Source organism: Malaclemys terrapin, unplaced genomic scaffold, assembly GCF_027887155.1.
Source record: "Malaclemys terrapin pileata isolate rMalTer1 unplaced genomic scaffold, rMalTer1.hap1 H_1, whole genome shotgun sequence".
Classification (NCBI taxonomy): domain Eukaryota; kingdom Metazoa; phylum Chordata; order Testudines; family Emydidae; genus Malaclemys; species Malaclemys terrapin.
Genome location: NW_026530195.1, coordinates 243,360 through 271,277, shown reverse-complemented (window position 1 = coordinate 271,277; position 27,918 = coordinate 243,360). Strand labels below are relative to the sequence as shown.

Here is a 27,918-nt window from a genome sequence, read left to right as displayed (position 1 = left end):
AAATAATAATACCACCTAGTTCACATAATGCTTTACAGCAGATCTCAAAGCGCTTTACAAAGGAGGTCAGTATCATTATCCCCATTTTACAGATGGTGAAACTGAGGCACAGAGCAGGTAAGTGACTTGCCACAGTCACCCAGCAGATCAGTGACAGATAGTGTGTTCCTGAATGTCCTCTATTCAAAGAGCAACTCCTAGCTGGTACCAGTATGGTCCCAGACCTTGGGTATCTTCATCTTTCTTTTCTGCCAGTCCCAGAAAACAATAATTTATTAGCAGATAAGCACGTATAGCATATTTTCTGGTTATCAAATTCCTCTGGATTAAATCAGCAGCAAAAGTCATTTATTTATTCCTTCATATACTTCTCCACCATGAATTTTATCCACCAGGCATTTCTGCATGCATAATAGTTAGAAGGCAATGTCTCTACAAGAATGATACTTTTGTTCTATTACTATCGTCATTTATTATCTGTATGACTGTAGTGTTTAGATGCTTGACACTCCATTGTGCTTGGTGCTGTACAAACATGTACAATGGCACAGGCTCTGTCCTGAGGAGTTTGCAATTTACTTCATGTTAAAAACTCCCTTCATGCTCTCCAGAGCCTGCTCCTTGGTTATTTTCCCCCAGTTTTTTGGGAGATCGGCTGGTTTAGCCTTATATTCTCTAGCAAACTGGTGATTGAACTCCTTAAACACAAACTTCCAGTAATCAGAAGCCTCAATGCTGGAATCTGGCTGAATGCGCCAGTCTGGGTAATAGTGACGGTAATCTTTATAAGGATGATATTTCCCTTTTGCATCTGGATGTCTGAATTCAGCATTGGAAACAACATCAGAGGAACATAAAGAATACTCCAGTATTTTTGTTGACAGATCCCTGAATTTCGCCAGTCCTTGTGGTCGATGTATAGATGCAAAGTGCTCCTTATGAGCCATCCCTCCTGCTTCACAGGGGACTTTACAGAACGGACACTGCTGCCCACAGCCAAACACTTTTCTGAACAGCTCGTCCTGGGGCTTGATTTGAAGCATTGACAGTTTCTTCTCTGTGTTCACAGCTTTAAATTCTGATGATAAGTTCCGCTCCAGCTCAGAAAGACAGACTTCAATGTCGTCAGAAAACTGCTTAATATTAGCTGTGTTTTGAAAGAGGATCATTTCCAAACTGTCCTTGCAGATGACTAAGTCGCTCTGTAACTGCCTGCAGAAATTTGCTACAAAGTCAGAGATTGTATTTTCTCTTTCATCTCTTGAGTTTTTAAGAACCTTTGTGATTTTCTTTATGATTATGGACAGAATTTCTTTTTCCAATGCTTCTAAATCTTCTCTCTTTTTATAGTGATATAAAATGTCTTTCCATATCTCTGACTTGACAAAATCTTCATAATTATTAATGTATTTTACATAGTTGTCAAAGTCCATCTCTTCTAGCAGTTTCTTCAGCAAATAAAACTGGAAGAAAGTCCTGCTGCTGTATTCAATAGACTGCCCATTTCCAAGAATGTCATCCATTATTTTGATTCCAAGTCTGTTTTTAACGTAGTCCAGTAGGGCAGGTTTGAGACACTGCTCACAGAAATCCCTAGCCCTCTGCTGGCTGGCATCCTTTTCCAAGTAAAGATCTCTAAATATGGAGAAATACTGAGGTTTAAATTTCTTGAGACGTTGAATAGGGTCATTTTCTTTGATGAAATCTTCATGCATTTTCTGGAATGCACGAGCTGCATGTCCCAAAACGTGAAGCTTCAGGTCAACTTCAAAACTGTAGCTAGTGCAAAGTTGTTCCACCTCTTCCTTTTTCAATCTCTCGTCAATTATATGTAGCAGTTCTCTGCAGTATGTTTCATCATAGTCTACTTTGGAATTTACCTTTTCTTCAACATAACTGCAGCACTTGTCCTTTAAAAAGATCACAAGTTTTTCAGTGTTAGTCCTAGAGTTCTGAATGAACAATTCATCTCTGGCTTTGGTCCGTGAAAAGTTAAAGTGCTCCTTTCTTACTGTGAAAGGTTTAATTCCACAGTTCATCAAGGGTCCAGCTTTCTGAAGCATCTGATTGATTGCACTTCCTCGTATGCTCATATTCTGCTTCAGTTGTTTCTGCATATCTTGATTAATTTGAAGTTGCTTTGAAGGGCTGAAATCTAAACTGACCAATGTGTTACTCCACATTGTTTCAAATTCTGTTTCAAGTTCCATATTGCTTAATCTACAGTTTCTATTTCTACAGTCTTCCAGAAGGCTCACAACCTTTCCTTCTATTGTTTTCCTGTACTTCTCCTGGATGTTGTCTATCTTGTGCCTGCCTTTTTGAATAACAATTGATTCTTCACACTTGCTAAATAAATAACATTCAAGTTCATTCTTCAGGCCTTTTGTGCTTTTGATAAAATCTTCTCTATACTTTTCTATCAGGTGCAAGTTTTTAACTCCACTTTCAAAATATTTTTCTAAACACTCTAAAATCTTCTCTTCCCCACACAGCAGTTTACTCTGCGCCTCCGATTTTAAATGATCGAGATTTAGTTCATGGGGTGGCTGGTTCTGAATTGCTGTTTCTTGGCCACATACCCAGAGATGCATTTCCTTGCGGAACTCCCACTCCCACTCTGAATACCTCAGACACAGCTCGTTATAGGCCTCAGCTACCAGGCTGTTTCTGAAGCTGAAGATGAAGTTCTCGTGTTTCACACCATTCCACAGGCTCTTCACCCATTCAATAAACTGGGGGATGTCCTTGAGGTTTCTGTTAGGTGACCGGCTTCTTGTATATTGAAGCAAGTATTTCTTTAGCTTAGAAACTCTCTCACTGTATCCCATGTTCACTGGAGCCATGGGCGGGCTTCCATGCCAGAGGCCGGGGATGTACCAGTTGTGCTCTTCAAGATTATAATCCATGATATCAGAAAATGTCAGTTCCTTGGGTTGTTTTTCCATCCTTGCTGCAGCTTTGGTCATTTCATTGAGATGTTCCAGGAGATGTTTCCTGTCCCTCATGTTTTGTTCGTGGGCAGACACGTCACTGACGTTCTGATGCACAAACTGGCAGTTGGGTTTTTGCCCTATTTCCTCCATCCTGAGAAAGGCGTGGACCACGATTTGCAGAATGTCCTTCATTTCAGTGGCGTTCTCCATGGCCATGTTAACGATCGTTATGTCACTTAGTCCAACCACCAGTGTGGCCAGCTCATTGTCATGTTCGTAACTGTCCTCCAGTTTGGCCAGTTCAGGGGCTTTCAAGCCTTCTGTGTCTATCACCAGGATAAAGTCGCAGCCAAGTTCTGGCCTTAGAGTCTCTGCAACTTTAATGAGTGACATGAAGGCCCCACGTGTACATCGGCCACTGCTCACTGCAAACTGCAGGCCGAACATGGTATTGAGGAGGGTGGATTTGCCGGTGCTCTGCACACCCAGCACTGTTAGAACCAGCATTTTGGACCTTCCCCCCAGCTTGGCATGGAGCTTGGTCAGAACATCTGTCACCCACTGCAGCGGGATGTTGGATGCATCTCCATCGATCAGCTCCATAGGAAACCCATCTAGCATCAGGTCAGCGGCTATGCCTGGGAGATTGGTGAATTTCCTTTGGCTTTCTGTCATTTTGCCTTCCTTAAACATTGACTGTTCGGCCTCATAAAACTGCCCCAAGTCCCGCATGAAATGCTCCACCCCTAAGGAATTGGCTGAAAATAATTTATCTACTTTTGCTAGCTGTTGTGGGTTATCTGTTGCCTGACATTTCTCTTTATACAGATTCCGAAGGGTAGAAAGTTTACACCTAGTAAGGTGATCCAGTCTAAATTTAATTCCTTTTAGGAAGTAGTGTTTTTCCACTTGAGGTAGATTCCCTATTCCATCAAGGAATTTAATTAAACCTTCAGAAAGGTCACATTTATTCTGCTCTGTACGCAGTTTCAACAATTTTTCCTGAAGCTGAGATTTATATTTCTCAGGTGGTACGTCCATCTGCTTTTTCATTCGACAAAATTCCTTTTCCACTTTAGCCAAGTTTTTCCATGTGTCTCCTTGAAGTTTCAACATTTCTCTTTTATACTCAGCCACATCTTTTATTTCTCCAGTAATTTCTTCAATACACACGTTTGCATGTTGACATTCCTCACAATCCTCGTCTACCTGGATTCCTAGTTCACGAGCTGTTACAGCCATATCCTCCATGTTCACTTGCTTATGAGAAGAGCTCAATATATTCCCTATAATAGATTGCAGGCTCTTCACAAATTCTGCCTTATTGCTGGTCTTATCTTTCACCAGTAGTTGTGACTTGCTCAGTTTCAGCAAGGAAGTTAATGTATTTAGGGACCCCAGAGTTTCACTGGAATTCCCAGACTGGTTGTTGAGGATGAAGTAATATTTTGTTGATTCCTTGAGTGATGATAATAGTTCATACTCTCGCTCACTGATGCAGTCAGCGAATATAAACACAGCGGAGGAGATCTCTGCCAGGAAGCTGAACTGCAGCCAGTGGGACTCAATGTCTCCTCGCAGGTTAATAACCGCAATGGGCTCCTGGAAAGGATCCGAACTCTCCCTCCCCCCGGGGAAATACCAGGAGATCTCTACCAACCCCTCTGCGATTTCCCGAGGGACATTCCCAGACTCCATGTCTTTATGGACAAAGAAATCATAATGCTGCTGGGGGGGGCTGAGGACCTTGTTCAGGATTTTGGACTTGGACAAGCTGCATCTCCCCAGCCGCACGAAGGAAACGGTTGGCACTGACATGAGCACCAGGCTCTCCTCCCTGAACCCCCGGCTGTCTGCCAGGTTATGAGGTGTCCACTTCCTCAGGATGTCCCGCATGGCCCACAGCAAAAGCATGCACTTGGGGGTATCAAGAGCAGGGAGCATCAGTGGGAGGGCAAATTGGCACATGGACATTTTGAACAGGATCTCCCGCTGCAAGAACCTGTCTGAGCAGCACAGAACGGCGCAGAGCACATCCAGGGGGTTCACACACACGTTGGAGACTATTTTCTCAAAGGGAATAACATTGTTCCCTGTGTCCTGTTCCTCTTCATCCACTGGTGCAGTGAGTCCCAGCCTTGTGCTTCTGGCCATCACATTCAGAGCCATGACCTTCCTCAGGAAATGCCATGGGATCTCCCCTAACGCTTGACAGTTACCGTCTCTTAATATTTCTGGGTTAATTTCTAGTACATTGCTCAGCGTGAGCTTCTTCGTTTGGTATTTCTCCATTTTCAGGTGCACTAGGAATTCCTGAAGTGATTTCCCTTTCCCTGCAGAAAGGAAGAGAAATATCAACACACATGCAATGATGTTTTATTCTCCATCCAATTGTCTTTCCCCAAAGGTTTCTGTTGTTGTTTCCTAGCCACCCAGGGACCTCCTAGGATGGATAAAACACAAGATCCCTACAATGAGCTCAAGCACTAATTTTTGACATACTGCAAGAAGGGTTCTTGTCCTAAGCTTAAGCTCAATATTGCCAAAACAGAACTCCTAATGTCCCCCACAAGCCCTCTCCCTCATTCTTGATCAGAGCGGATACCTGTCAGTCAGGCCCGTAACCTGGGTGTCATTTTCACCTGGGCCATCTCTCTAGCTCCTCACATCCAGGCTGCGTCTCGTGGTCTGCTACAATATGGCATTCCGCTCTAGGGTACTTACTGTCAGACTCTGCATGCAGGAGAACTTCCTCCTCCTCCTTTTTAATCTGATGTCCTTGGGGAACTGAAATCGAGAACGTTTTTCTGAGTCAGAGCTCTATCAACCCAATACTCTATGGCACATTACATACTGTATGACATAGATTCAAGGATTCAGAGATGCCAAGGCCAGAAGGGACCATGTGATCATTTAGTCTGGCCCCTATATAGCACAGCCCAGAGACCTGCCCCACAATAATTCCCAGAGCACAGCTTTTAGAAAAAACCCCAAACCTTGATTTAAAAATTGCCAGTGATGGAGAATCCACCATGACCCTTGGGAAATTGTTCCAATGATTAATTCCCCTTGCCTTATTTCCAGTCTGAATTTGTCTAGCTGTAGATAAATCTCTGTATTAAGCATCTTCACATAACTTTCATATGACTTTGTATTATGCCTCTCTATGTAACCCTGTATTAATCTATTTTCATACAACTTTGTATCAAGTCCTTTGATATAGGAACTTTGTATCAGATCCCTATGTAGAAAAACTTATAGAAAACTTTATGTTAAGCCTTGGTCTAATGTTATAGCCCCTAAGGATAGTTAACTCCCACCTGTTTATGCTCTCTGTATGTGTGTATATATATCTCCTCAATATATGTTCCATTCTATATGCATCCGAAGAAGTGGGCTGTAGTCCACGAAAGCTTATGCTCTAATAAATTTGTTAGTCTCTAAGGTGCCACAAGTCCTCCTGTTCTTCTTTTTAAGGACAATAAAACTTGTCAAGTGGGCTCATTAAAGAAGATCAGACATATTGACGGCCTCAGGGGTTAGACATGAGTGCCTTATTTTCAAAACACCCTCTTTGAACAGCATTGGGACAACACCCAGAGGAAGCAGCACAAATGACCAACAGACACAGACACAGAGTTTGAATCTGGTATAGATTTGCATGAGAGGGAAGCTGCTATAAACGTGAGGTGTCTTGCAGAGGACTCAGGGTCTCGTCTTGTCAACATGGGAGCATCGATCCGGATCAGCAGAAGCCCGGCTCCACCCCCTCCCCCATCTAACTCACCTGGCCAGTGCAGTTAAGGGGAGCAACGTGTCAGTGCATGAGTGTAATATATATATATGATACAGTGTTAATGAAAAGCAACAGAGGGTCCTGTGGCACCTTAGAGACTAACAGAAGTATTGGGAGCATAAGCTTTCGTGGGTAAGAACCTCACTTCTTCAGATGCAAGTAATGGAAATCTCCAGAGGCAGGTATAAATCAGTGTGGAGATAACGAGGTTAGTTCAATCAGGGAGGGTGAGGTGCTCTGTTAGCAGTTGAGGTGTGAACACCAAGGGAGGAGAAACTGCTTCTGTAGTTGGATAGCCATTCACAGTCTTTGTTTAATCCTGATCTGATGGTGTCAAATTTGCAAATGAACTGGAGCTCAGCAGTTTCTCTTTGGAGTCTGGTCCTGAAGTTTTTTTGCTGTAAGATGGCTACCTTTACATCTGCTATTGTGTGGCCAGGGAGGTTGAAGTGTTCTCCTACAGGTTTTTGTATATTGCCATTCCTGATATCTGACTTGTGTCCATTTATCCTCTTGCGTAGCGACTGTCCAGTTTGGCCAATGTACATAGCAGAGGGGCATTGCTGGCACATGATGGCATATATAACATTGGTGGACGTGCAGGTGAATGAGCCGGTGATGTTGTAGCTGATCTGGTTAGGTCCTGTGATGGTGTTGCTGGTGTAGATATGTGGGCAGAGTTGGCATCGAGGTTTGTTGCATGGGTTGGTTCCTGAGTTAGAGTTGTTATGGTGCGGTGCGTGGTTGCTGGTGAGAATATGCTTAAGGTTGGCAGGTTGTCTGTGGGCGAGGACTGGCCTGCCTCCCAAGGTCTGTGAAAGTGGGGGATCATTGTCCAGGATGGGTTGTAGATCACTGATGATGCATTGGAGAGGTTTAAGCTGAGGACTGTAGGTGATGGCCAGTGGAGTTCTGTTGGTTTCTCTTCTGGGCCTGTCTTGTAGCAGGAGGCTTCTGGGTACACGTCTGGCTCTGTTGATTTGTTTCTTTATTTCCTTGTGTGGGTATCGTAGTTTTGAGAATGCTTGGTGAAGATCTTGTAGGTGTTGGTCTCTGTCTGAGGGGTTGGAGCAGATGCGATTGTACCTCAGTGCTTGGCTGTAGATGATGGATCGTGTGGTGTGACCGGGGTGGAAGCTGGAGGCATGAAGGTAGGCGTAGCGGTCGGTGGGTTTTCGGTATAGGGTGGTGTTAATGTGGCCATCGCTTATTTGTACGGTGGTGTCTAGGAAATGGACCTCCCGTGTAGATTGGTCCAGGCTGAGGTTGATGGTGGGGTGGAAGCTGTTGAAATCATGGTGGAATTCTTCCAGAGTCTCCTTCCCATGGGTCCAGATGATGAAGATGTCATCAATGTAGCGTAGGTAGAGAAGGGGCGTGAGTGGACGAGAGCTGAGGAAGTGTTGTTCCAGGTCAGCCATAAAAATGTTGGCATATTGTGGGGCCATGCGGGTGCCCATAGCGGTGCCACTGGTCTGGAGGTATATGTTGTCACCAAATTTGAAATAATTGTGCGTGAGGATAAAGTCACAGAGGTCAGCAATAAGTTGTGCTGTGTCATCATCAGGGATACTGTTCCTGACAGCTTGTATTCCATCTGTATGTGGGATGTTTGTGTAGAGAGCCTCTACATCCATGGTGGCTAGGATGGTGTTTTCTGGGAGGTCACCAATGCATTGTAGTTTTCTCAGGAAATCTGTGGTGTCACGGAGATAGCTGGGAGTGCTGGTGGCGTAGGGTCTGAGTAGGGAGTCCACATATCCAGACAGTCCTTCAGTGAGAGTGCCAATGCCCGAGATGATGGGGCGTCCAGGATTTCCAGGTTTGTGGCTCTTAGGTAGTAGATAGAATAACCCCGGTCGGGGCTCTAAGGGTATGTTGATTTGTTCCTGTGTTAGTGTAGGGAGTGTCCTGAGTAGATGGTGCAGTTTCTTAGTGTATTCCTCAGTGGGATCTGAGGAAAGCGGCCTGTAGAATTTGGTATTGGAGAGTTGTCTGGCAGCCTCCTTCTGGTAGTCAGACCTGTTCATGATGACAACAGCACCTCCTTTATCAGCCTCTTTGATGATAATGTCAGGGTGGTTTCTGAGGCTGTGGATGGCATTGCGTTCTGCACAACTTAGATTATGAGGCAAGCGATGTTGTTTTTCCACAATTTCTGCCTGTGCACGTCGGCGGAAGCATTCTATGTATAGGTCCAGACTGTCATTTAATGAATACATGTATTACCAATAAATGTGGCGCTTTGCCTTATTCCCCCTGAAAAGATCCTGTGCAGTACTTTAAGTACAACATAGCTTCTGTGACAAAGTGGGAATATTTTATATTTTATGGGTCCTGTTTGTGCCTCAGTTTCCCCTATGTGCTGCATTGTTACCCAAGTGGGTGGAAAGGGATTGTTTGTTGTCAGGGCAGTTTAGGTGTCACCCAGCTGTCTGGGGCTTGAGCCCCATATCAGTGGAGCACAAAGGCAAATCCAATTTCCCAGACATTGACACTTATCAACCAACAACCCAGAGGGATTTGGGACTCCCCTACCTTTCCACAGGGAGGCTGAGCAACATCCCCCAGTTGGAGAACAAAGGACGGAGAGATATGAGGTGCGGGAGTTGGCTGCTGAGAGGAGTCTGGGCTCTCACCTGGAGTCTGACAGAGGAGCTCAGACGGACAGACAGAGCTTGACCCAAGGGGTTAGCTGGGCTCTGGGCGATGCTTTAACCTTCAGTTCTCTGTACCACCCTAAGGACTTCCTAGGCTATGTTCCAGTTAATGAATAACTGGGGTTTGACAGCACTGTGTGTCACTGCAAACACTAGGGAGGTGCATTAATCCCTGAGGAGTGGACAAATCTCCCTCAGGGTTGGTCTCAGCTAAACCCACCAAATGCTGAGCAGAGCTCACAGTGTGAAGCAGGGGGGCTGTAGGCCCAGAAGGTCCAGTCTAAGGAGTGAAGCCATGTGGCTCACCCTGGAGGAAGAGTGGACCCCAGGGGCCACTGATGGAGTCCTCCTAGTGACTGCTGCAAAGCTGGGCCATCACACTGATCCTGTGACTCCGTGGCAGCTTCAACTTCCAGATTTTTAACTCCCCTTTCCAAACACTTCTGCAAACACACTAAAATCCTGCCTGCTCCACACAGCAGTTTACTCTGTGCCTCAGATTTGAAATGATCAGGATTTAGTTCCTCCGCTAGCTGGTTCTGAACTGTGGTTTCTTGCTCTGAGATACTCAGAGATGATTAGTATCAGGGGGGGAACCGTGTTAGTCTGGATCTGTAAAAGCAGCAAAGAGTCCTGTGACACCTTATAGACTAACAGACGTATCGGAGCATGAGCTTTCGTGGGTGAATGCTTCAGATGCAGCATCTGACGAAGTGGGCATTCACCCACGAAAGCTCATGCTCCCAATACTTCTGTTAGTCTATAAAGTGTCACAGGACTCTCAGAGATTATTGTCCTTGCAGAAATCCTGCTCCCACAGCGAATACTTCAGAGACAGCTGGTTATAAGCCACAGCTTTCTCATGCAAAGAGTGCTTCATAGAAATCAGCTGTAGGAGATTCACCTTCGCACTCTGTTTGCAGCAGAGCTTCATCCTCTTCATTCTGGTGCCCGTATGGAGCTGAAAGTAAGAAATAGTTACGAGCCCGAGTGCCAGTAACCCCGTACTGCACAGGACATTTCATGCTGTATCACATCCCTCACACCAAGAACCCTTCATAGTAGGGTTACCATATTTAAAAAATAAAAAAAGAGGACACTCCATGGGCTCTGGCCCCGCCCCTTTCCCACCCCGGCCCCAACCCCGCCCTTTCCCCGCCCCTTCCCCAAAGTCCCCACCCTAACTCCCCCTCCTCCCTCCCAGCCACGCGAAAAGGGCTGCCCAAGCGCTACCGGCTTCACAGTTTGCCGGGCAGCCTCCAGACCCTGCGCCCCCGGCCAGCACTTCCCCAGCACAGCTGGAGCCCGGGAGGGGAAGCGCCCAGCTGGGGACGCAGGGTCTGGAGGCTGCCCGGCAAACCGTGAAGCCGGTAGCGCTCGGGCAGCTCGGCTCTTAAGTCGAAGAGTCAGGGGAGGAGCAGAGCAGCCGCGGGAGAGGAAGTGCCTGGCTGGTATTTTTCCCGGACATGTTCGGCTTTTAGGCAATTCCCCCCAGACGGGGGTTTGATTAACAAAGAGCCGGACATGTCCGGGAAAAACCGGACGTATGGTAACCCTACTTCACAGCCAGTTAGCTTGTGTTTGCCAGTACAGGCTATAAACTATAGCCCCAGAGCTCAAGCACCCACAGGGCCAGATTAATCTCTTGTGGGCCCCGGAGCACAGACCGGGGCCCGGCCCCACATTTCGCACCGAGGTCCTGCCCCCGGTTGGTCTCTTCCCCCCCACCCAGGCCCTGCCCACATTCCACCCCACCAAAGCATCACCCCCACTCATCCTCTTCTCCCCCCCCCCACGACATCCCACCCGCACTCTGCCCTGGGCCCCCGCCCCTGCTCGGTCTCTTCTCCCCAAGGCCCCACCCACTGCTCTCACAGAGGGGAGGGGGTGGAGAGGAGCACCCACCAGCAAAAACAAAAGTCAGCGCCTGTGCTATAAACTCTGTATCGTAGGGGATAATGGGATAAAGGGGATTTTAAGTATTGTAGGGTCTGTGGAGGTGGTAGCAGAGAGGTGAGGTAACAGCCTGTGACATTCTCTACCTCCGGGGAGCGTCCTGTAACCCCCATATTCCTCATTTTAATATAATTGTGATCTCACATAGAAAGCAGGCCTTGTAAGGTATCCGGGGAAAGGTTCTGATCTGCTGAGAGTCATTTCTCTATCCATAGATGTGTATCTTTAGTGCATAGGAAGTTATGAGATTGTGTTGTGTGGTTGTCACTGAACCGTGCTGTGAGTTGGGGAATCAGCCGGATATTAGCTCCCCAGAGGCAACAGCAAGGAAAGTTCGACACCCGCCCAGGTGTTGGCTACAACCATCACCAGCCATTGTCCAGCCAGGGAGCTACAATGCAATGACTCACCTGCACGAGGCCACACCAGGGGAATTGCTCAGCCTGGCCTGGGGACTCAGCAACGCCCCCAGACAGGCCTGGCCTTGTGTGTCCCAAGCCCATGGACTGAGGGTATGAAACAGACACAGGGGCCCCACGCTGGGCCTTTCTCCTCCCCCCACCTACGCTGCAAGCAACAAGAACAGAAGTACTTGTGGCACCTTAGAGACTAACAAATTTATTAGAGCATAAGCTTTCGTGGACGACAGCCCACTTCTTCGGATGCATATAGAATGGAACATATATTGAGGAGATATATATACACACATACAGAGAGCATGAACAGGTGGGAGTTGTCTTACCAACTCTGAGAGGCCAATTAAGTAAGAGAAAAAAAACTTTTGAAGTGATAATCAAGATAGCCCAGTACAGACAGTTTGATAAGAAGTGTGAGAGTACTTACAAGGGGAGATAGATTCTGGGAATGGCTGAGCCATTACAAACATTGACTCTATCTCCCCTTGTAAGTATTCTCACACTTCTTATCAAACTGTCTGTACTGGGCTAGCTTGATTATCACTTCAAAAGTTTTTTTCCTCTTACTTAATTGGCCTCTCAGAGTTGGTAAGACAACTCCCACCTGTTCATGCTCTCTGTATGTGTGTATATATATCTCCTCAATATTTATTCCACTCTGTATGCATCCGAAGAAGTGGGCTGTAGTCCACGAAAGCTTATGCTCTAATAAATTTGTTAGTCTCTAAGGTGCCACAAGTACTCCTGTTCTTTTTGCGGATACAGACTAACATGGCTGCTACTCTGAAACCTGTCAGCAAGCAACAAGGACACTCTGAAGACCCCAACTTAGGGCACTGGCCCAGGTTTCAAGGGTGAAATCTGTGTACTAGGAACTGCAATATCCAGTGGGGGGAGAAAAGCTACTTAGTCTAGATGTTGCCCAGTCTAGTAGGGTTGAGAGGTCAGACTGCAGGCTTATGTTTTATTTCTTTTGGTAACTAACTCTGACTTTTTGCCTATCACTTAATATCACTTAAAATCTATCTTTTGTAGTCAATACACTTGTTTAACGGTTTGTCTTTCCCAGTGGGTTTGTGTGAAGGATTTAGTAAATCTGCTCAGATTTACAAAGGCTGGGGAACCAATTAATAAATGTGCATTGCTCGTCTTGAGCAGCGCAAGACGATATATTCCTGGGGTACGAGGCTGGGAGCTGGGAACATTTGGCTGGTCCCTTTCTCTGCGAGATTCATGAGCGGCTCTGGGAGCATTCGTGCAATCTAGCTGGGTGTGGGGCTCCACATGCTGTTGTGCTGAGTGATCACAGCGCCCGGAGGGTTTGCTGCTGGTCACTAGCAAGACATTGTGAGAGACAGCCCAGGCTGGAGACAGTTCAGGGTGCACAGTGGTCCCACGGTCCCAGGCTGCACCCTGAGGATCCCGTCACACAGGGATTTAGGGATAGTAAAACATTCCTACACAGGAATATTTTACCAATCTAGTATTCCTGGTTTAGCTCTCCCTGGGGACACCTTTATTCTGGTATTAGGGTGCCTTTGGGGTTTTTTGTTTTGGTTTGGTTTTTATGGTTTAGCACAAACCCTTTTCAAAAGAGAGATAAGCCAAACTGATAAAAGCCACCTCTTATTCCAGTATAGGAGTCTTTCCATGGGGGTGTTTCCTGGGATAACTATAGTGGCTTAAGTTCATATCATAGCTTATTCCCATATAACTTTCTGTGTAGACAAGGCCTTATAGAGAATGGGGAAAGTGAGAGGCACAAAGGATAAGATGGCTTAGAAAGAGGGATAAGAGCTATAAACCAAGAAGAAGATATGGGATTTGAAAAGCTCAGAGTTGGTTAGGCCATGAGTGTTTGGGACACACTGGGAGACAAATTTATCAAATGGCCAGAAAATAGCAAATATTGTCAAATATAAATGGTAAAAATGTGGAGGGGAATATATCAGTTGCACAAATCCTTGCATCTGAAGCTGGCCCAGGTGCCTCATAGACATTAGGTATCAGGGGGTAGCCGTGTTAGTCTGTATCTACAAAAACAACAAGGAGTCTGTTAGTCTTTAAGGTGCCACCAGACTCCTTATTGTTTTTATAGACATTACGGTAACTCTCACTCCTGGTAGTGTTGAGAATGGACTGATTTCCCATGTTCTCCCAGCAGAGGACCGCTACCCCAAAATCATTTCCTATTTCTCAGGCTAGTAACTTCTTCCCCACCACCCCTCTTTGGACCCCTTCTTTGCTGTTGGCCTCCGAGCAGCAAGTTTGAGTGGCTTGTGAGACCCACTTTCTCTGCTGTGTTTTTTCTCTCTCTCCACATATCACTAAATGGCCTGCATCAGGTTCATCAAATCAAATGGCCTGCATTTTTGGATATGCTGATGACTTGGCTACCGAAGGAAGGACAGAAGATATCGTACAAAGGATGACTGGACACTTGAAGGAAGCAGCACTTATTATTTTATATGGATGCGAGACCTGGGCAAACTTACAGAGAAGGAAGAAAGGCCACTGAAAACCTTCAAAAATAGTGTTGAAACACATTTGGGGGCCAGTAAGGGAGACTGCTGTGTGGAGAAGATCTAACAGGGAGCTGTGGGAGGTCTATGGAGAACCAAGTATAGTAAATGTCGTGAAATCCCAGCATGGTCAGCAGGCTGGGCATATTGCTAGGAGGATGGTAGACAGACCAGTGTCTGACCTTGTGGCCAGCTGCGGAGAAGATGGAGGGATAATACTGAACAAGGCCTAAGATAGGGTTACCATATTTCAGCAAGCAAAAAAGAGGATGGGAGGGGCCCCGCCCTAGCCCCACCCTAGCCCCGCCCCTGTCCTGCACTAGCCCCACCCCTGCCCCTCCCACTTCCCCCCTCAGAACCCCCAACCCTCCCCCTGCTCCTTGTCCCCTGACTGCCCCCTCCTGGGACCCCTGCCCCTAACTGCCCCCCAGGACTCCACCCCCTACCTAAGCCTCCCTGCCTCTTGTCCCCTGACTGCTCCCTCCTAAGACCCCCCCCAAATGCCCCCCAGGACCGTATCCCCTACCTGTACCCTGACTGCCCCAACCCTTATCCACACCCCCACCCCCACCCCCAGACAGACCCCTGGGACTCCCACGCCCCATCCAACAACTCCCCACCCCCTGACAGCCCCCCCCAGAACTCCCAACCCTCCCTGCTCCTTGTCCCCTGAAAGCCCCCCCCAGAACTACCGACCCATCTAAACCCCTCTGCTCCCTGTCCCCTGACTGCTCCGATCCCTCTCCCCACCCCTGCCCCCTGACAGCCCCCCCCAGAACTCCAAACACCCCCCCTACTCCTTGTCCCCTGACTGCCCCCTCCTGGGACCCCTGCTCCTAACTGCCCTCCAGAACCCCACCCCCTACCTAAGCCTCCCTGTTCCTTGTCCCCTAACTGCCCCCTCCTAAGACCCCCCCCAACTGCCCCCCAGGACCCTACCCCCTACCTGTACCCTGACTGCCCAAAACCTTATCCACACACCTCCCAGAAAGCCCCCCCCCGAACTCCCGACCCCCGCCCGTCTCTTGACTGCCCCCTCTAGAACCTCCCTGCCCCTTCTCCAACCCCCTGGCCCCCTTGTCATTGGCCTTCGGCTAATGTGTCTGTGAGCTTGCTCAGGAACTGCCTGAGCCGTTCGTCCCGGCATGCTGGGCAGGAGGAGCTCCAGACTGCCGGAGCTGATCTGCGATGCAGGGAGGGAGGGAGTGATCTCTGCTGCAGGGGGGAGGAGGGGGAAGCGGTGGAGGGGCTCTCTCTGGCTGTCGGAGCCCCATGTAAGTGGCACCATCCAGCCGGCTGCCCTGTCAGCCGCGCGCGCTCTGCATGGGGGGGGAAGTCCGGACATTTACAAATTCCCCCCGGATGCTATTTTTAGCTCAAAAAGCCGGACATGTCCGGGGGAATCCGGACAAATGGTAACCCTACCTAAGAGCTCTTGATGTGAATTACTATTGGTGGGAAAAACATGCCCTTGGCAGAAAGAGCTGGAGGCAAATTCTGGACCTCCATGATCTTTAGAGCTAGGAAGTAGCAGCGTAGTGCCCTTCACCAGAGAAGGGTATCAGCGTTCTCTTTTCAGGAAGGAATCCATACTGCCACTTCTGCACAAGAGCCTCCTTCAGGCTTCTCTAAACACTCCTCCTTTCTAGTGTTCACAGAGACTCTTACACAGTTATTGTATCACTGCACTAGTTGTCTTTTGGCCAAGCTGGTCAAACTTAGCTTTTAATTTTCCCCTAAAATCAGTGTATCTGGATTTAGAGGGGCCCAGATCTCAGCACAGGTTCAGGGAGGGGGGTGAGTCTTACCAGTGCTGTGCAGAGAGTTGTTGCTGCTTTTGTCTTTCTGCAGTTTGTGGTTTTGTTTTCTTCTCCAGTAAACGAATCCAGCCCCTGCCAGGGTCACAGCTAGTAACACAATTCCACAGGCGAACAGCCAGCTTCCATAGACAGATCTCTCATTCTCAGCATCACTCCCTTTCATCAACACTGCAAGAGAAAGAATTGGGGAAATTTTTAGGCTTCAAAATACAGACTGCAACTAAACAAAAGACAGGTGGGATCATTCTTAAATGCAAGGGGCTGGAGGGCTCCCAAGAGAAACATTCCAAACGGTTTGGGAATAATGCCCCACAAATATGCTGGGTCCCTGTCCGACTGCAGGCTTGGAGGGGAACTGCCTTCTCTCATCTACCAGCTTCATATGCTCCATCAGCTCATTAGAGCCTCCCCTTCGTTTCCTTCCCGGATCCCTCTCATTTACAACACTAGCACCACCTTCCCGCTCTGCACATGGCAGTCTGTGCTCGCTCCCACTCACAGCTCAAACGGATTCTGGCTGTCCCCGACATGGCTATGGGCAAACTTTCTACTAAGGTGACCCACCAACTGCGTTTTGTCTCCTTTGGCGACCCACCATGACATATGTGCACCCTCTGCCCTGGCACTGCAACCCGAATCCCAGCCCTGTGTGGAAGGGAGACCTTGGGGTAGGGAAGGGGAGTGTTGGTGAGTGAGCCCACCCCACACTAACCCCGCAGAGGTGGCTCCTGTCCTGTGGGGCTGGCTGCCCACTCCAGGTGTTACAAGCTGGCTCACGGGATCACAGCACCACTCAAGTTTGACCTGGCCACCCCCATCGTGAGAGAGGGGCAGCTGGGCCAAATCGGAATGGCACTGCAGCCCCATGCACCAGGCTGCAATGCCCGGAGTGGGGAGTCAGGCCCAGTCTCACAGGACAGGCTCTGCTGCTGTGGGGTGAATGCAGGGGGGCTCACTCTCCCACATCAGACTCCGCACCATGCCAGGAGAAGTGTATGTTTGCCTAGGCCAGGGCCCAGCGATGGGTTAATCTGGCCCTGGTCATGGTGACCCATCCAGAACATTCCTGCAGCCCACTGGTGAGTTGGAAACCCTTGAGCAGGTTATTCTAAACAGCAGATGGAGGGTGGGACTGCATGAGGCTCATGTTGGAGTCACTCCGGAGCTGCCTCTGCGGCTGCTGTAGGTATTTCTTACTGCCAGGGGCATGTGACATACCCCACACAGAATCACAGAAACATGGGGCCAGAAGGGACCCCGAGAGGCCATCAAGTCCAGCCCCCTGCACTGAGGCAGGGCCAAGTAACCCTAGGCCAGCCCTGTCAGCTGTTTGTCCAACTTGTTCTTAGTAACCTCCAATGACGGGGCCTCCACAACCTCCCCGGGACGCCGGTTCCAGGCTGAGCTCCCCGCAGAGCTAGACGTTGTTTCCTGATCTCTAACCTACATCCCCCTGGCTGCAGACGAACCCATTATTGCTTGTCCTGCTGTCAGTGGACATGGAGAACAGTTGATCACCGTCCTGTTTATAACAGTCCCTGTGATATTTGGAGTTATCAGGTCCTCCCTCCCTCCCCTACACCCTCGTCTTTTCTCAAGACTAACCGAACCCTGTGTTTTTAACCCTTCCTGGCAGGTCAGGTTTCTAACCCTTTGATCAGTTTTTTTTCTCTCCTCTGGATTCTCTCCAGTGTTTCCCCATCGTTCCTAAAGCACAGCACCCAGAACGGCCCACAGTCCTGCAGCTGGGCCCCCCCCCGGGCCAAATAGAGACGGATAATGAACTAGCATGATGGTGTCTTATATAGGACACTCCTGTTATTACACCCCAGGATGATATTAGCCTTTTTCACAACTGCATCGCACTGATGACTCATATTCACTTTGTGACCCACTCTAACCCCCAGATCCTTTTCAGCCGCACTGTCACCTAGCCAGTGATTCCCCATTTTGTAGGTGTGCATTTGATTTGCACATGGTTATGTCTTGATGGAGGTGGCTGAGTCTCAGAAGGAAGAGGGGAGGTTTCCATGAGCTAATCAAACAGCTGCAGTCTCCCCCGTTTTACCCACTAGAATGACTATTCTCTTCCAGTTTCCTTAATTACCTAAAATCTTCTCACAGACTCTCTCCTGTGAATGTAGGGCTTTGAGGGTAACAGTACAGCACAGACCAGTATTTTCCTGGACTCTCATTGACAGGTTGCTCTGCACCTCGAAGGTCCCCTCACTGGTCCTCAGATGTGCTGTTTGCTCTGAATATTTCTGCTGGTTTCCATTCACCTCTTGCCATGTTATTTCAGCCTCAGGGTATCCACCCTTGGATTTGCACTGGAGCATGACTTCGTCCCTGTTCTGGTAGGAGACTGTGAGCTGGGGCTGGGTGTACGGAACTGAAAGGCAGAGAAACAGGCATGAGACAGAGCCCATGACACATTATCTGTAGCCAAGGGGTGAGATGCCGGTGGGGGGACCCATTTCCAAACACAGACTGCCACAGTGGATAAAGAAATGTATAGAGCACTGTTATATCTTAGCAGGGACACCAGTGCCTACAGAGTTACAGACTCACTGACTAGACCCACTGCCCCATCTGTGGCCCCCTTCAGCTGGTCAAGATATACAAAGCAGCAACTTGGAGCCCAGTGGAGACATTCACTAAGCAGTGTTCTCTGGACTTAGCCTCGTGCTCTGACACTCAGCTGGGTAAAGCAGTGCTACAGGTCATGGTTAATTAGAAAGCCCCACCCACTGGCCTCCTGGGGGGTACTACTTGCTCATCTCCCACAAGCAGGAGTGCATAGAGGCCCTCGAAGAAGAAAGAGTAACTGTTGTTCTTTGAGAGTCACCTGTGTGCATTTGTACTGTCCCGTTCACCTTCTCCTCCACCTGAGCGCTCTGTAGAGCATCAGGACTCTGGCCCAGGAGAAGCAACCAAGGTGATTGGGAGTGCACTTCCCTTAGCTGGAGCAGGGTGCTGACGTCTCCCTCATGTGAGCTCTCTTGCACCCCCACCCCCCAACGGGCTTTGCTTTTCAAGGCGATTCTGCAGCTCGACACCCGGGGAGCCATTTCCTACAGGTGTGAAGGCACAGAGATGACTCTCAAAGAAAACAAATATTGGGAAGTGACCTCTCCTTAATGTGCACACTTTATAATTTGGGAGGTGCAGATACCACAGGGATGGGCTCAATATAAGAAACTGTCTGAGGGGGCAGATTGAAGGATTCTCTTGGAAATTGTCAAGGTCCTAGTCACTGAGGAGAAGAGAATGTCTCTTTACCTGCAACTTGGAGAATAATATCCCCTGTTGCTCCCTGGTGACTGTCAACTATGATGCATCTGTATTCCCCACTGTCGGAGAGCCTGGCGTTGAGGAGAGACAGGGACACCACTCCCTGGCTGATCTCTTGAAAAGACAGCTGAGTTCGACCCTTGAACTCCACAGCCTGGTCCTGCAACCTGTCGGCCCCATCGTAGTAGCTGTGCACGACAGAGCCCACCCCATCTCGGAAGACGTGCCAGTGGATCCGGAGTTTGCGTCTCTGGAAGAGTGTGGACACTTTGAATCTGCAGTCAAGGGTGACGTTCTCCCCAGCTCTCGAGTGAATTGTTTTCTCAGTCAGAGAAGGAGCAGCTGAGAGAAGGAAGAGGTGACATCACTAGGAATGAAGAAACTGCCAGACTGGATCAGCAGGCTAAATCCTTGGCAAATTCAAACCTGAGCAAAGGAAATGCTTTCTCACCCACTACATCATTGGCCTGTGGAACTCACTGCCTCAGGATGTTGTTGAGGTCAAGAACTTAACAAGTTTTATAGAGGGGCTGGCCACGTAAATGGATAACAGGAACACTCAGCATTAGACGAGTTAATGCAAAGAGTTTTGGAAAAGCTATAAAATCACCTGCTTCTGGGTTTAAGCCGTGGTCTGCAGTTAGGTTGACATAAGGCAGCTTATGTTGACCTAACATGTCAGTGTACACACTATAGCCTTCCTTCCACCGATGTAAGTGCCCTACTGCACCGATATAACAACTCCACCTCCATGAGCGGCATAGGGCTTATGTCGCTGTTGTTAGAGTGACACAATGTCCATGTTCCATGTAGACACTGCCTTACTTACATCAGCTGTTGACTGTCACTCTTGTAAATTTCAGGGCTCCAAATTGACAAGAAAGCCGGCCAGTGGTAGGCTCCAGTTAGAGCCGGGCTGCCTCCCATCCCAGCTCCCCGCTCCCTGCTCCCCGCTCCCCGCTCCCCACTCAGGGAGGTGAGAGGCCTGAGCAGCAGCCCCCGACTCCCGACAGAGAGGCAAGAAGCCTGTGCGGCTGGCCCCAGCCCCTGCTGGAGAGTGGGGAGGTGAGAAGCCTGGAGGGCAGCTGGGCTCCCGGTGGGGAGCTGCGCAGAGCTGAGAGCCCCTGGCTCTCTTCAGTCAGTGGAAGCGCTCCTGGTGAGGACGCACACCCTGACAGAAGAAGGGCAGTGTGGACGTGAACCACCACAGTAATTACTCTGGTGGCTGTAAGTCGACCTAACAGAGATCCACTTAATTTGTAGTGTCGACATGTCCTTTAAGTCAATGTCATTATATAACTCACTAGATGATGTGGTAACACAGCTCAGGAGCAGCATAAACCAAGCCAGTGGCGTCATCTTTGGTGAGTAAAGCCCAGTGAGCTGACACAGAGAGAAAGAAAGGGTTAGTTATAGGGTTAAATTACATTCAGGAGAGGGTGCTCACTGGAAAAGCCATAACATCTTCCCCTCACTTTGTGCCTTTGCTTGCAGATATCAGGCTGGCAGATCTCTTTCCCACCATGCTTCCCTGTTCTAGTACTCCTCAGCGTTTCAGTTACCCCTTTTGTTCCACCCTAGAGTTCCCTTTCATTCAGGACCCTGGAAAACACATAGTTCAGTGGCCCATTCGCACTGGAACTTCAATCAAATCAATCACATGCATGGCCAACAATGAACAGCCAGTCCCTGTAACTTGTCTCTAGATTTCTCAAAGGTAACTGAGTCTAAAAGCTGACCATTTCCCATCTTTTCATTCACTCTCCTCCCCCGCTGCACGAACACCCTGGCTCAGCTAGTTCATATTAACAAAGCCCAGCCTATACTTGTCCTTGCCAAGGTAAGGCTTCAACATTGATAACCCAGGGCAAAGTACATACTGCATTTATTTTCTGACCTCTTAACTACAGGGACTGAATCCACTCCCTTTGCCTAGGTGGAAATACTATCCCACATAAAGGTGAAGATACAAGGGTGGATTTTCTTCTGGTGACTCACCTGGTTATTTCCACCTAGGCAAAGGGAGTGGATACAGTCCCTGTAGTTAAGAGGTCAGAAAATAAATGCAGTATGTACTTTGCCCTATAGTTAAAAGAAAATATACATATATATATGTAAAGCAGGGACTATGTGGTTAGTTACAGGCAGATAAAATGTTTCCCTTAAAAACTCAAAACCAGGGAAAAGTGGTTAATAATGCACAGCAGTGGGTGGAGCTGGAGGGAGACAAACATACTGACATGAGCTGCACTGACTCAGGGCCCTCTCAAGGAGCTTGCACTAAGAGATTGCAATGCAGTGTTGAGCTACCCACGCAGAGGCCTCCCGTCTTGGAGAAGGGAGAGAACTGAGCCCCCTCTGTACAGCTCTGGAGAGACTGTTCTGGGATCCTGCACTCAGCCTCTGTGCCCCTCACTTCCAAAAACATGTCAGTAACACTGGTGGTAACTCAGAGAAAAAGTGAAGGAGGCTGGAGGGATTAATTTATGAGGGATGAGTAAATATCGATATCTAACTTGGCCAAACAATGACTCAGTACAAATATAGTAATTTTTCACTTATGTCTGTCATCCAAGCATTTCAAAGCACTTTTCAATGTAGCAATTGCTGTAGTTGCCTCAGGGATGCTGTGTGATGGTAAACAAGAGGGGAGGTGGGATTGTAAGGGGAGAGCTTATCCAGAAAGGGTGGTCAGGATCCTTTTCTCTCTCCAATTTGAGTCACATCTTCACTAAGTGAGCTATCTGTCCGGGAATAACCTTCAGGAACAGATGGAGATGGGAATATTAGAATTTCTTTGAACTGCTCAGCTAGTTTTGCTTTTGGGGCATTGGTTTGTATATTTTGAATAATACGTATAGGGCCAAATCAAATCCTGGATGAGGAGTGCAGGATCCAGCCCTCAGTATTTAGTTGTACCGAGACAGCAGCTAGTAGAGTGCGAAGGATTCTCAAATGTCTGTGAATTGGTATGGCGTAATCTGATACATGCTGTAACTCAGCAAACCCCTTTCTAGGAGTGACTAGCCACATCTGTCTTACTCACCTTCCCACAAATCTGACATGAAAATACAAAATAGTAACTCACCTCTGGAGAGAAGCTCCCTTGAGACACCAGATCCAGGTAACTACTGTATGGCAAACGTGTTTTCTCTTATCACAGGGAGTGCATTACAGAAAGTTAATGATAAACAGAAATTCAGCAATGAACGAAAGTGAAACCTCTCTTCAGCATTTGGAACATGAGCATTTTATGCAGCCAGAGCTGTGGCTGCTCCCTTATTTACTCTTTCTGCACTGGAAACTGGGTGTGGTGTCCAGGATATTTCTAGCATATCATACTTACACTTACAGCAGCTGGTGGATGATTTGTGAATATTCATGAGTAAGTGCAACTTTCACTACAATTTTCCAATAAAGCATTCACAATTAATACAACTCCCCATACATTTGCTGCATGATTTACTTAATGGATTTAATACAATACTTGATTAATCTTTACTCATTCTTTTCGCAGTTCTAGTCAGAACCATGATTGATTTGAATTCCACCTTCAAATTTAAATTGACTTTCTTTGAAACTTAGGCTCCCAAGTCATTTAGGTGATTCTGAAAAAAGAACGGTTACTTACCTTTTGTAACTGTTGTTCTTCAAGATGTGTTGTTCACGTCCATTACACATTAGGTGTGCGTGCGCCGCGTGCACGGACGTCGGAAACTTTTTCCCTTAGCGGCTCCCGTCGGGCCGGCAGGGCCCCCTCCCTCCCGCCAGAGCGGCGCCCCGCTCTAGGGTATATATATCCCTGCCGACCCGACCCCTTCGGTTCCTTCTTGCCGGAGACTCCGACAGAGGGGAAGGAGGGTGGGAAGTGTAATGGACGTGAACAACACATCTCGAAGAACAACAGTTACAGAAGGTAAGTAACCGTTCTTTCTTCTTCGAGTGATTATTCACTTCCATTACACATTAGGTGACTCCCAAGCTTACCATTGGAGGTGGGTAGGAGTCAAGGTACAGAGCCCGTCCGACCACCGCGTCCTCTCTGGTCTGGTGGTGGATCACGTAGTGGGCTGTGAATGTATGTACCGACGACCAGGTGGCTGCCTTACAGATCTCCTGGATAGGGACCTGCGCCAAGAAAGCCGTCGAGGACGCTTGGGCCCTAGTCGAGTGAGCCCGGATCTCTGGGGCCAGTACGTTGGCGAGCTCACAACACGTGCGTATACAATGCACAATCCATGCCGACAAGCGCTGTGTCGAGATAGGCAGGCCTCTCATACGTTCCGCAATCGCAATGAACAGCTGGGGTGTTCTGCGGAACGACCTGGTCCGCTCCAGATAAAACGCCAATGCCCTTCGAACATCGAGGGTATGTAGGCTGCGGTGATGAGGGTCCGTATGGGGTTTAGGGAAGAACACCGGTAGACAAATGTCCTGCCCCATGTGAAACTGCGAGACCACTTTTGGGAGGAATTTGGGGTGCGGCCTCAGTTGCACCTTATCCTTATGAAAAACTGTATAAGGGAGTTCTGAAGTGAGGGCCCTCAATTCCGATACCCTCCTGGCCGATGTGATGGCCACGAGAAACGCCACCTTCCACGAGAGGTGCATGAGGGAGCAAGTGGCTGGGGTTCAAAGGGGGGCCCCATGAGCTTAGTTAGGACCAGGTTCAGACTCCACGCAGGGACCGGTGGGCGCGAGTAGGGAAACACCCTCTCCAGCCCCTTGAGGAATCAGGCTACTGTGGGGTTGGAGAACACTGACACTCCCAACTCTCCCGGATGGAATGCCGAAATGGCAGCCAAATGCACTTTAATGGAGGCGGGGGCAAGCCCCTGATGCTTGAGGTGCAGTAAGTAGTCCAGGATCGACGGAACTGAGGCCTGTAGAGGCTGTATGTGCTGAGGCTCGCACCAGTGGGAGAACCTCTTCCATTTGGCCAGGTAGGTCGCTCTTGTGGAGGGCTTCCTACTACTAAGGAGAATTTGCTGAACCTGGTGAGAGCACCTGTGTTCCGCATCGTTCAGCCAGAGAGATACCACGCCGTGAGATGTAGCGACAATAGGTTTGGGTGGAGCAGGCGACCCCTGTCTTGTGTGACTAGGTCGCGATGGAGGGGGAGGGTAATCAGGACAGCTATGGACAATTCCAGCAGGGTCGTGAACCAATGCTGGCGTGGCCAGGCCGGGGCGATGAGGATAATTGTCGCCCTGTCCCTGCGGGTCTTGAGGAGGACCTTGTGTATGAGCGGGAACAGAGGGAAGGCATACCTCAGGCTCCCTCCCCACGGAATCGTGAAGGCATCTGCCAGTGATCCCGGGCTGAGGTTCTGAAATGAGCAGAACTGAGGGCATTGACTGTTGTCCTTGGTGGCGAAAAGATCCACCCGGGGAAAGCCCCACCTCCAGAAGATTGAATGCAGGATGTCTCGCCTCAACGCCCATTTGTGCATGTGGTAGGATCGGCTGAGGCGGTCCACTAACCTGTTTTGGATCCCTGGGAGATACGTTGCCATAAGATGGACCGCATGGGCTATACAGAAGTCCCATAATTGGAGTGCCTCGCGACAGAGGGGAGAGGACCAGGACCCGCCCTGCTTGTTTATATAGAACATGGCGGTAGTGTTGTCCGTCAGAACTGCCACGCTGTGACCTTCTATGGTGGTGTGGAAGGTCTGACAGGCGAGGCGAACCGCCCTCAGCTCCTTCAGATTGATGTGAAGCAACCTGTCTTCCCTGGACCACAAGCCTTGGGTCCGCAGTTCCCCCAGGTGCGCCCCCCAACCCAGGTCCGATGCATCTGTTACTAACGTCAGAGTGGGTTGTGGGGCAGCGACCTTCGCAGACCTGCTGTTGATCGAGCCACCAGCGGAGCGAGCCCAACACCCGATCTGGGATCGTCACCACTAGATCCAAGGGGTCTCTGTTGGGGCGGTACGTTTGGCCAAACCACAACTGCAAAGGCCGGAGCCTTAGGCGGGCATGTCTGACTACGTGTGTGCAGGCTGCCATGTGTCCCAGGAGCTGCATGCAACACCTTGCCGTTGTCGTGGGGAACTTCTGGACTGAGCTTACGGCCCTTTGAATTGTCAGGAACTGCGACTCTGGGAGACTTGCCCGCGCGGTCACCGAGTCCAGGACTGCACCTATGAAGTCCAGTCTCTGTGTGTGAGCTAACGTGGACTTGGGTACGTTGACCAGGAGGCCGAGCCTGCCGAACATCTGTAGAGCCAGCGTCACATGAGAGCAGACCTCGGCCTCCGACCTGCCCGCGAGGAGCCAGTCGTCCAAGTACGGGAACACGCGCATCCTTCTTTTCCGAAGGAAGGCTGCTACCACGGACATGCATTTCGTGAATACTCATGGTGTTGATGCCAGGCCAAAAGGCAGGACCGTAAATTGGAAATGGCGCTGGTTGACGGTGAAGCGCAGGAACCGCCTGTGGGCCAGATTGATGGCGATGTGAAAATAGGCATCTTTCATATCGAGGGCAGCGTACCAATCCCCTGGATCCAGGGATGGGATAATAGTTCCAAGGGAGACCATACGGAAGCGCGTTCTGACCAGAAACTTGTTTAGGTCGCGCAGGTCCAGGATAGGACGGAGGCCCCCTTTTGCCTTGGGAATCAGGAAGTACCTGGAGTAGAATCCTTTTCCCCTTAGGTCCGGTGGGACCTCTTCCACTGCTCCCACTGTGAGGAGGGTCTGCATCTCCTGCATGAGAAGTTGCTCATGAGAGGGGTCCCTGAAGAGGGACGGGGAAGGGGGATGGCAGGGAGGGGGCGAGGAAAACTGGAGGGTATAGCCCGCCTTCACTGTGCGCAGGACCCAGCGGTCCGATGTTATGCGCGACCATGCCCGGTAGAAATGGGACAGGCGGTCCTTGAAACTTAGAGGAGGATCCGGCATGGAATGTGGTACGCTGTCCTCGAGCGTAACTTCAAAAGCCTGGTTTGTTCCTGGCTGCGGCTTGCCCTGGCCGTGACCTTGGCCTTGGTTAGGCGTATTGTTACGTCTCCGCCTGTTATCCCTGCCACGACGGCGGTACGGTTCATGCCGAGGGCGAGGGTGGTAGTGCCTCTGCTGTGGTTGAGGCTTAAAGGGCTTGCGCTGTGTCACCGGGGTATGCATTCCTAATGACTTTAGGGTTGCTCGCGAGTCCTTGAGGCTATGTAGTCTGGCGTCTGTTTGGTCAGAGAACAAGCCCGAACCTTCAAACAGGAGGTCCTGCAGGGTGGTCTGCACCTCTGGCAGAAGGCCTGAAGCCTGTAACCATGCCGAACGCCTCATCACTACCCCTGACGCGATTGTCCTAGCCGCTGCATCAGCTGAGTCAAGGGAGGCCTGCAATGAGGTCTTGGCCACCGCCATCCCCTCGTCCACCAGGGCTGTGAACTCAGGATGTGCGTCCAGAGGTAGGGAGTCTTTGAACTTGGAGACTGATGCCCAAGAATTAAAATTGTGCCTATTTAGAATCGCCTGCTGATTAGCGATCCTCAGCTGGAGGCCCCCAGACAAATAGACTTTCCTTCCGAACAAGTCCAATCGTTTTGCCTCCTTGCCCTTGGGCGCAGGGGCTTGCTGGCCATGACGCTCTCGCTCGTTGACCGCCGAGACCACCAGCGAACAAGGAGACGGGTGCAAAAAGAGGAAGTCAAACCCTCTAGATGGGGCGAAGTATTTTCTCTCTACGCCTCTTGCAGTTGGTGCACTGGAGGCAGGCGTTTGCCATACCGTCTTATAGTTGGACTGGACTGTCCGTATAATCGGGAGAGCGACTCTGGAGGGCCCCTCCGGGCTCAGGATGTCGACCATGGGGTCCTCCTGTTCTACAGTCTCCTCCGCTTGCAAGCCCAGATTGAGGGCTACCCGGCGAAGCAGGTTCTGGTGCGCCCGATGATCAATTGGGGGAGGGCCAGACACTGTCGTGCCCGCTACTGCCTCGTCCGGCGAGGAGGAAGAGGTCGAGGCCTTTTGCCCATCCTCACCTTCCTGCAGCCTGTCATCGACTGGTTGTTCCTCTGGGGCCTGTCCCACGGTGTGGGACTGAGACGGTACCGTGCTCGGTGCCGAGTCCACTCCCTCCCGCTCCTGCGGTCTAGAGACCGTTGCCTCCTTGTGAGAGGGCAGGCGGTACCGCGGAGAGCGGGATCGGTACCCCGATGGCCCGGATCTCGAGGTCCTGGATGGGGGCCCTTGCTGGTGGTAGGCCCAGGGTGTCCAGAACGGCCATTGGCTTGGTTGGCCCCATTGGGGATGGCCAGAGGCTTTGTAGTCCCTGCTGGCCTGCGCCCTATGGGCATACCCGCCGTACCGGCCCGAGTCAGTCTCCGACACCACGGACGGTGACCTGGAAGGCCACGGCGGAGCCGTAGGACGGTGCTGGTCCGGGTTTGGGGAGTAGCGTCTCCGCGACCAGGACCTGGAGTAGCGTCTCGCCGACCTGGATCGGTACCAGTGACCGCGGGACCGGGAACGACTATGGGTGGTCGGTCTCGGGGAACGTACCGCCGACGCAT

The 27,918-nt window shown here is 49.7% G+C and overlaps 1 protein-coding gene across 1 annotated transcript; it reads right to left on the bottom strand.

Moving 5' to 3' along the window:
* Positions 1-575: 575 nt before the first annotated feature.
* LOC128829613 (interferon-induced very large GTPase 1-like) lies at positions 576-27,918 on the bottom strand. The gene is made up of 8 exons (XM_054015092.1): positions 27,908-27,918; positions 25,475-25,664; positions 19,389-19,650; positions 18,280-18,498; positions 16,095-16,274; positions 10,297-10,353; positions 5,661-5,723; positions 576-5,269 (listed from the first exon to the last, which is right to left on the bottom strand). Exons 1-8 carry the CDS (start codon positions 27,916-27,918, stop codon positions 576-578), a joined length of 5,676 nt encoding a protein of 1,891 aa, XP_053871067.1.